Below are 9,751 nucleotides of genomic sequence, written 5' to 3'. Positions count from 1 at the left end.
CCTGTCCACAGGTGAGGGATGGCGCTGTAGGGAGGAAACACCTGTCTACTGTACTCATCCTTTCCAAGTTGTTTTAGAGAAAACAAAGAGCCATGTGATACCCTCAGTGAGGCAGAGCCTGAAAAGGCTATATGCATCGCTATGCACTTTATTTCAGGGAGAATAGCAAGATGGAAACGTACTCATGAAGAGTTAAACTCCCAACACCCTTAGAACAGAAAACAGGAACTGAGCTGAGATTGGGCTACCATCAATTCACACACCAACATAGGAACGTCCAGCATGGCTCCCTTCCATGCTGGGCACTGTGCTGACAGCTTCAGACGAGCTTCTGGCAGAAGCTCTCATGTCCCTCATAGCTCCTACAGAAGCAATGTTGCTTACCCAGGAGGCAGCAGTCCGCAAAGGAAACTGCCTCATGGCTGTAGAACCTGAGAGCCTGCCAAGTGCCAACAAGCAGTGCTGGGACTAGAGCAGGATGTGGTACTTCAGCGCCCTGGGGACTCTGTTGATAACTAGCCTCCCGTCGTAACTCAGGGAAGCAAACAGCCATGGGTCAGCCGAGGCCCAATCCACAGCATACACGCTGTCCTCGTGCTCCTCATAGGTGGCGATGACATTGTCCTGCAGGGGTTCCTTACTCCTACAGCCCAAGAGACAGAAAACCACGTGAGGCACAGAGGATGTTAGAGTTTACGGAGGAAAACGAGGCAGGAACAACATGCAGCTGAAGCCCAGGAGACGGCATCACAGCTATGGGGATAAGACATAGCCTGTGGATTATAGACATCCTGAGTGTCTAGCAATGCCTTATCCCCAACCCTTGGCACCATGAGTTCCTGGGGTGATCACCTATCTGGTGTATTACGAGGGCCCTGTCTAGAGACAAGAATACTATGCCTAATAGAGTATAACAGCAAAGCTGCTAGTGTGTGAGCCAAAAGGACACCGGAAGCACCCAGGCTAGCTCTCTGCTGTACAGAGTAGTCAGAGTCTGGCTACAAAAGGCTCTCTCTGTTCAGGATCTCTGCTCAAGTGTGTAGCCTTCCTGGCTCTGGTATTGGGTGAGGCAACACCCTCTCCCCATGTCCTTAGACATGAGCCCAAGTGGTCCTGTCAGAAAAGCTCAGGGCTGTGAGCATGTGGCACGCATTCCCAAGGAGTGGGCTTCCTGGCCTGCCTCAGGCCTGGAACCCCATGTGCACAGGCCACTTCTCAGAAGGCACAGCTGCTCTAGCACTTTCTCCCCATCTCACTGGGGCATTGAATGCAGTCTGGGGGTCTTGAGTGCCTGCAAAAAAATGCTTCCTTTCCCCAGGAGATAGACAGAGCTCTTAAAGTCCTTCTTAAATTTCACCTGGAGTCTATGACATTGCGAGGCCCCCACTTCCCAGCAAATGAACTCGCCAGTGGTCGAAGACTACTTTGTGATAAACAACAGGCAGAGTCTCCACAGGGAAGCTGATCTTCCTGAATTCAGTGGCATCAACATGGCAGGAAGTCATCAGGACAGTCTGCCAGCCACAATCCCTCCCCTGCTTCCTTAATGCTTCCCACACAGGGGGCAGCACACACATTAATCACTCAGCAGACTAAGGGAACAAGTCAGTTTCTTGCCTGGCACGGAGGGGTTGAAAGACAGCCTCCTTGGCAGAAGCCAAGTCTACACGGCACCCGGGAAGAACAGCTGGAGGCTGTGCACCTGTGCTCAGCAGTGCACCCACAGGAAAGCGACAGTGGAGGGACAAACCCTGCAGAGGAGCCACTCGGGGATGTGACTAGCCAGACACAAGTGAACAAAGGAGTGTGTGTGGACACAGAACAGTGCCAGGGCCTGCCGTGTGCTCTGGACTCTCTAGCAGTCCAAATTGTTGGGCCTCACTACAGAACCTTCTTTCCTCTGCAATCTGGGCACAAATTTCTGGGGCATACCTTAGGGGAAGCCACTAACATACAGGAGCATGGTAAAAACCACTTAGGGAACAAGAGGGTCTCCCTCCGGTGTGGGATCCACAAAGTGAGCTACAGGCCCTGCTGCCTTCTCTCACAACATAATGAGAGCACCCATGCTGACTCACACTGGGAGTCCAGCCAGGCACGAACTCTGTAACCTCAGACCCCTTTGTGTGTAAGAGACAGGAGCCCTGATAAGAAGAGGGTGCAACCACAGCCATCTCCCAGTCAAAGATGCACTTAGCACGGGAAACAGATACATGATGTTGCTTTTCAAAGAACACTGAACTGCAATGGTGTGGCTGGGAAGTGCATACCAGAACACTCTGTGCTCAGGGCCGAGGAGGACTGACCAACTTACTGACCTGGATTGAGACCCGCATTACTTGGCTAAGGGCTACGAGGAAATAGTCAGCACTATGAACTATCCACTGAACATCCCAAGGACACTGTGTAGTTAGTGATGCAGGGAGTGACAAGACCAGGGAGTATCAGCCACACTGTTACCAGAGTTCAAATCTGGACAGCAGCAATCTTTCAGATGTGACAAGTGTCATTCACAAAGACTGTGGAGAAGACAGAGATCCAGGCACTCCAACCATGCAAGAGGACCTCTTATAACTCTCCTTATCCCACAGCTAATGACCTGCAGATCTGTGGTCTGTGACTGCAGAAAGGAAGGAACAGCATCCTTCTCACACACAGAACTCGCCTGGCCCCAGATGTCATCGGTGACCACGAGCACTCCTGCCCAGAGTCACCTGCAGCTGTGTCCCTTACTTCTCAGCATGGTGCTCCTCCGGGTCACTGACGTCATCATCGTCCACCAGGTGGCCGAAGGGCTCTGAGGAGATAGACACCATATTGGACAGGATGACTCTGCTATCGCTGCTGCCAGTGAGGACCAGCTGGTCGTGAGAGTGGTTGTAGCGGACACTCCACACCCTGTAACAGTCACGGGCAGATGAACGATTGTGAGTGAACACACGTGAGTGTTCCTGACCTCACTGCACAGCAGGGCACTTGTGTGGCAATGCAATCAACACCACATATGCTGTTGCCATGGACGTTGGGAAGGAGCTAAAGCCTACCATGTGCTGCTCCAGAATATTCTTTTAGGACCCAGCACACAAGACCAGAAGACTAAACGTCATCTGTGGAGGGAAAAGGCTTGTCACTCAGCATTCTGTCTCCCTTGATGCCACGGAACATCTAACCAAGTCCTGCATGTCTCTGCAGCTGTGTGTTGCCATAGGACCCAAGACAAAGGCCTGTGTCAGGTCTGATACTGGGCCACTTCCTCCTCGCAGTGGCCAGGGTCCCTGCTGAGTTTGGCCCCCTGATCCTGCTAAGGTCACAGACAACGCTAGTGCTCCCATTTGGAGAGTGCAGCAGGCCTCACACAGGGAGCTGCGCTCAGCACAGTGGGTACAGCGAAGCTTTCTGTTCAGGCTGCAGCAAATTACAGCCATTCATCCAGTTCATCAGAACTGCACAGGAGGACCCTGGGGCCTCACAGACTCAGCACTACTTCTGGTAAGGAATTCACAGATCTAGAGACATGAGCCTAGGAAGGAAAAGCCCTGGAGGGAACTCTTTACCTAGGGAGGAGTCCTCAGGAAAGTAGCTCTCTCTCTCAGCCAGACTTTCATATACACATATATACACATTTCCTGTACATACCATCTCCTATACACATACATGTTACACATGTATAAGCACTCATATACTCACATATTTCCTACACATGTGAACACCCATAGTCACATATTTCCCACACATGCACACACACACACATTATACAAGCAGACTATTTCACACTCACTCATTTCCTATACACACATACACATATTACATATACATACACATTCCCACACTTCCTACACACTCACACAAACACACTCACATACACATGTTCACACACATATTACACACACACTCACACATTTCCTATACACATACACAAACACGTGTGTGCAGCACATATAGGCTTTCTTGGAGTAAATCATGATTTCATGGCATATATACCAGTCTGCACTTCATTCTTTTTTTCTCCCAGCATATGGTACACATCCAGACAATATTTGGAGAGAATGAATGGTCTTGGGCGCCCTTCCATATCCACACATACAGATATGCCTCATTCCTTCTGGCAGCTGCATAATCTCCTCTGCACGGATGTCACCAAATTTACCTAACCAATCCCCTACTGATGGACATTTGGGTGGCTTCCAGGTTCTGTGCATGGCAAACAATGCTGTGTGAACATCTGCGCACATTTACTTTTCCACACTTGAACCGGCGTGGTGTAAAGGGGAACCGAATCTGGTGTTTTTCTTCCCTTCCTACACTTACAAATCACAAACATTCACATTTGGAATTAGGGTTTCTTTAGGAAGAATAAAGCTGGGCTGATTGAATGATTCACAGTAGCACAAACTAAGCTGGTTTGTGCTTTTCCAAATGGTAAAGTAATTAGCAAAATAAATTACATAATCCCCTCTTCCCTAAAGCGGCATGCAAATGAGTTTCTGTACCAGTGGGAGTGCTCCTCCAGGGTCTTCACGGGCTCGGTGACATTCCGTGTGTCCCAGAACTTCACCTTGCAGTCATCTCCACAGCTGGCCAGGTAATACTGCTTGTTGGGGTTGAAGTCGAGGTCACGCACCAGCTGCCCGTGAGCGTTCTCTATGCAGTATATCTGGCTGGAGGGAGAACGGCACACGGAAAGAGGGAGTGGGCTGTGGAACCACCTCACTTCTCCAGGACTCCGACTGAGCCCCAGCTGAAGGAAGAGCTGGTTCACACTCCTGCTGGTAGCCAAGCAGAGGGCAACCCAGCCTGGGTGCCCAGGCTCAGCCACTTCCTCCCCCTGCAGAAATGATTCACAGCAGAGACAGCGCTGCCATCCCAGGAGTGTATGTGTAGTTCCCTGAACCAAATGGACAAGTAAAACAAAAGTGTGACTTGGTGGGCCAGTAAGATGGCACAGTGGGTAAAGGTGCCTGCCACCAAGCTTGGTCACCCGAGTTTGCTCCCAGAGACCCAATTCCTTCAAGTTGTCCTCTGATTTCCATGTATGTACCACGACAAAGCCACCCCCACCCACCCCCTTGCAAACTCTAAACAAATGAATGCAATCTTTTCTTTAAAAATTTTTAAATGTACTTGGAATCTTGGGAGTGGGAGTGGCCAGAGGGACAATGACAGCCATGAAGAAGTGGGACCAGACATGTGAGGGTCATGGCATCTTCGAAGCACAAAATGAGAAAGAGAAGACCGGACAGTGGTGAATGGTGTATGGCTACTGTTTGGAGCTATATAGAGAATAAGAAAGAAAAACAGAGAAAGTTAAAAAAAGCCTCCAAGAAAAATGTAGATGGGGTTTGCTATGCTGGGCTTACTCTGTGTCTGTCTGCACCCCCACTCACTCTCAAGGAAGGAGATGTGGAAGGGGTGTTTGAAATCATCCATATGGTGGTTTAGAGTGCACATGCTCAATGCACACACACCTGAACACATGTGCACACTGTTCACACACATGCACTCTTCACGCACATGCATGTATGTACACTTGCATATACTCATATTCATTCTCTCTCTGTTCTCCCTTTTTTCCTTTCTCCATTCCCTGACCCCTGTTTCCCTGGCTGCCCCTCACAGGGTCAGAAATATAAATATTCTAGTCATCTGATGCCATGTACCCAAAACAGGGTCAGGTCCCCAGTGAGGGTAGATAGTGGTGCCAGTTAGTGCTGGACCCAGTATAACCCTGCGGTGTCCTTCCTATCTACACTTTACTGACCCTTCTTCCTCAGGGGGAGCTCAAGCCTCCAGTGCTATCACTGGCTTCCTTATTTGCTATGGCTTCAGTGGGGGTTGGGGAAAAACCTGGAAGAGATAATAACCTTTCATATAGCAGAACCTTATCATAGTCTTCTGCCCTGCAACAATTATCAGCTCAGCTCCTTCCCTTCCCTCAGGCTGGATTCCCCAGTTTGATGGCATTTTAATTGATTAACTTATGCATGTGTGAGATGTGTGCACATGTGTAGAGGTCAGGACAAACTTCAGGTGTCTGTCCTGTCTTTCCATGGAAACAAAGCCCTTTTGCTGTTGTGTAAACAGGCGTCTGCCTTTGGGTTTCTGGAAGCTCCCTAGCCTCTGGCTCCTGACACTCCCAGTTAGAAGGATGTGCTGGGATTACAGACGCTTGTGTTTGCTGCATCTGGTTTCTATGTGGGTCCTGGGCATGTGAACTTAGATTTTCAGGCTCACAGGAAAAGTGCTTTTACCCATGGAAGTGTCTCCCCAACCTGGCATTTTATATCTTTAGCTGGCTCGTATATACTACATGTTTTCAATAGCCTAGCATACCTACCCCTGAAAATCAGATGCCCCAAACCGTAAGAACTCTGATGAAACGAGCTGTAAAATCAAAACTTCTGAAGGTCACAGGCAGTCACAGGTGCGCTGTGCCTGACTGAGGCTCGCTTCAGTTTCTGGCAGCACAACTTTAACACACGCCAAAAGAAACAGTCCAGGCAGCATGGCTAGACAAAAGTAAGGCTGTTGCCAAAGGAGTCACCCGTCAATGAAGAGGAGAAAGGCTTGCTGTTATGGGGACACTTCCTTTGGAAGCCAGTGCCTTGTCACAGAGACAACCTGGGCACAACAAGGTCACTGTGGGGAGCTGCCAGCCAGTGTCGTATTATACATCTTGTATTTTGGTGAGCCATTCTTTGAGCTTCTTGCCTTCACATCCTTCAAAGAGCAGCAAGGAGAGAAGCCCAGAGGACAAAGAGAAGGGGCCTGCATGGGATATCCATCACAGTTTGAGTCTGCGGCCTCCAGCTTGATCAGAAAGCCAAATCACTCCTTTGTGCAGATATGCACAGGGGAGGAGTGCCTACCGGTTATTTATCAGCCCTGGATTTTCACAGGGGCCTCGGAACTAAAATTAAAGGTGTTCCCCCACCATGGAAGAAACCCACGTTATTACATGACATCCGTCTCTTCAGCTCAGTGATAAATGATGGTGTGCTAAGGGGATAAACTGCATCTTAAAGAAGCCTGTGCAGGCTCCTGTTGCCATGGCAACAGACATCCCACCATCACTCCTCTGCCTATCAAAATCACAACTGGAACAGAAAAATCGCTCTTGTTTGTTCCATTAGAACTGCTGGTTGTTGCGTATAATTACTTAAATGACAAAATATGATTGCCCAATAGGTATGGCTCTTGAAAGCACAGAAATGGCTGACAGCTCCACAAGGGAGGCTTAGGCTGGGGACTGAAAGTGCCAGCCTGCAGCGCTGATCACAGAGCTGGAGCATCTGTGTCGCCATGGGGCTTGTGAGGCACCACAAAGCCCTGGCCTTGGATTCCTTCTGCGCTGCCTCTGACACAGGAAACACTAAGAGACATCACAGAGCCAGCTCCCTGAAATGGATCTGCCAGTTTAATTTGGGGTGAAGATAATTCCCACAGAAATAAGATGGAGACAACAAGTCACGTGTCCCCAGCACCTCTGGCTTTCAATCAACTCCTTCAGAGGAGGAAGGGAAGTGAGAAGGAAGCAGGGATCCAAAGTGTGGGCATATCACTGACCTCATGCTCCGTGTGTCCCATCCTCGCAGGGTGGTGTCACTTGCTGTAGCCACCTGGGTACAGTTGTGGTGTGGGCTCCACCGCCCTGCAGTGAACCTTAGCTGCCCCCTTCCTTCCAGAGCTGCTGAGCTGGCCAGCTGGGCATGATGGATATTGTTCAAAGGAGAAGAGAAAAATTTAAACTGTTCATAAGATTCTCAGGATTTTATGAAAATAATTAGAACAATTAGGAGGTTTAGTCTTTGTTTTCCTCCCCTTAAAAGACAAGACCATTTGAACCTTATTGGAAAAATAAAATAAAACAGCACAGCAAAAAATAGAAGGCACATTAATAGCCCTATTATGGAAGGCTCGCTTCAAGTGTGATTAGAGACAATCAGCTCAAACTTGAAGAGAACAATATGGAATAACTCAAACAGCTGGCTTTTCCAGAGACAGAAAAACGAAGCTCCACAATGACACATGTTCTTTAATCAAATGCTATTCCCAATACACAGCCTCTTTCCCCTTTATCATGAGGATCACAGGATCCTCATAGGGTGCACTCAATCTCCATAGGCTGGTGAGGCCCACAAAGCTGCCTCTTGGGGTGCTGAGAGACGGCAGGCCTTGGCTCCAAGCCTGGGAGATAAGCCCACTGCATGTTCCCCCTGTCTGGGATCTTCTGGCAAAGGCCCACAACTCTTTCCATTTTCCGTTGGAGCTCTATTCATCTGGTTGACTTGGGTACCATCTCTCATACTTCTCTAACATGCTCAAGCCCACTGTGATAAATTCATTTAAACCTTCAAACTGTGCTCTCAGCGTCCCCTGAGAAGCTATGTGGCCAGTCACCCAGGGAGCTGGGAACAGTCAGGAGAGAAGGACTTCTGGAGTTGCTAATGAGGCGCAGTGTCCTGTGACAGGACCTGGCCTTAATGTGCCTTCCAACCAAGAGAGGAACATGGGTCTGACTATGGGTCTGAACCACAGCACTAGGAAGCAAAGTCACAAGGACATGGGATGGAAGTGTCATCAGGGCTTCTGGAAGGGACTGAGAAGTCACCCTTACCCGAGGCTCAGGCCTTCCTCTCACCAGTAGAGGCCATCAGAGTAGAGGCAAGGAGTTGAGAAGATAAACCTTAGGAATGACCCACTCAGGCCAACAGCGTGGATATGCTGCAAGGACAGCCACCACACTTGTTTTCCTGAGACATGGAGACAGCTTGGCAAGAACTCCACAGGGTATGACAAGCACAGTCATGCTTTTCAGCATTAAAGAGAAATACTCAGGGTTTCCTGGTTTGAAAAAGATGATTAAAGGCATCTAACAAATGTTTTCAGGTGAAATGTCACTGACGCAAACAAAAGGAAACATGCTCAGTGAACACAGTGTGGTGATCTGTGTCCTCCTCGAGCCTCACATGGGATCATTTCAGAAAAGCCTTGGTGACAGAGTTGCAAAGACAAAGAGCTACACTTCTATCACCATGGCCACTGAGCCAGAAGGAAACCAGGAGCAAGCAGCCCTGCAGAAAGAACCTAGCACCCCTACCCCATCTAGGAGGAGGAGACGGAGGAGGAAAAGAAGAAGGAGGAGGAGGAAGGAGAAGGAGGAGAAGAAGGAGGAAGGAAGAGGAAGAGGAGGAGGCTGTGGGTACTTACACTGTTAGGTGGCACAAAGTGACCCATGCCAACAGGAGCAGCTTATGTGACAGCTCTGGCCACCCTACTCTAAGCCCCTTCCCAGCCTTGGGCAAGAGACAGCTTCAAGTTAGTGACTAGGTTTAAGATAGGATTGTGTCTGACACCTGGACAGAGAAATCGGCTTTCTCTATGTTGGTATTATAGGAATCTGGATGTGATGGCTGGAACTGCTGCAGCTGCCTTGCCAGCATCATGACAAATACGTTAATACGTAGACACAGCAGAGCAGATGGCTATGGAACAGAGGACCTCCATGCTGCTGGAAAATTGCTCCATCTTCTTTACCCTTGCATCAGACTGTCTAACTCCCTTTTCTCTCAAGCCACATCTTGTACTTGCAGTGAAAGCAACCTGCCATCTTGCAATGCCATCTGAATTTTCTTGAATTTTGTCATGACTCCATACACAATACATGGATCATTTCTTTTTTTTTAAATATTTACTTATTTATTTATTTATTTATTTATTTATTTATTTATTATGTATACAAATGTTCTGTCTG

At 48.8% G+C, this 9,751-nt stretch overlaps 1 protein-coding gene across 2 annotated transcripts in view; it reads right to left on the bottom strand.

Annotated features, from left to right (window-relative positions):
• Positions 1 to 107: 107 nt before the first annotated feature.
• The window catches only part of Eipr1 (EARP complex and GARP complex interacting protein 1), a 112,450-nt gene continuing 102,806 nt past the window's right edge, over positions 108 to 9,751 (bottom strand). For both annotated transcript variants that reach the window (XM_005360651.2, XM_026786014.1), the window contains 4 exons: positions 7,564 to 7,700; positions 4,491 to 4,658; positions 2,734 to 2,898; positions 108 to 643 (listed from right to left, as the gene is read on the bottom strand). In XM_005360651.2, the coding sequence (XP_005360708.1) occupies positions 469 to 643; positions 2,734 to 2,898; positions 4,491 to 4,658; positions 7,564 to 7,700 (645 nt within the window). In that variant the 3' untranslated portion in view covers positions 108 to 468. The remainder of the gene's footprint in view (positions 644 to 2,733; positions 2,899 to 4,490; positions 4,659 to 7,563; positions 7,701 to 9,751) is intronic.

This window comes from Microtus ochrogaster, linkage group LG3, assembly GCF_000317375.1.
Source record: "Microtus ochrogaster isolate Prairie Vole_2 linkage group LG3, MicOch1.0, whole genome shotgun sequence".
In the NCBI taxonomy this organism is placed as follows: Eukaryota; Metazoa; Chordata; class Mammalia; order Rodentia; family Cricetidae; genus Microtus; species Microtus ochrogaster.
The sequence above is the reverse complement of the archived record's forward strand: the minus strand, read 5'-3'. Positions and strand labels throughout refer to the sequence as shown.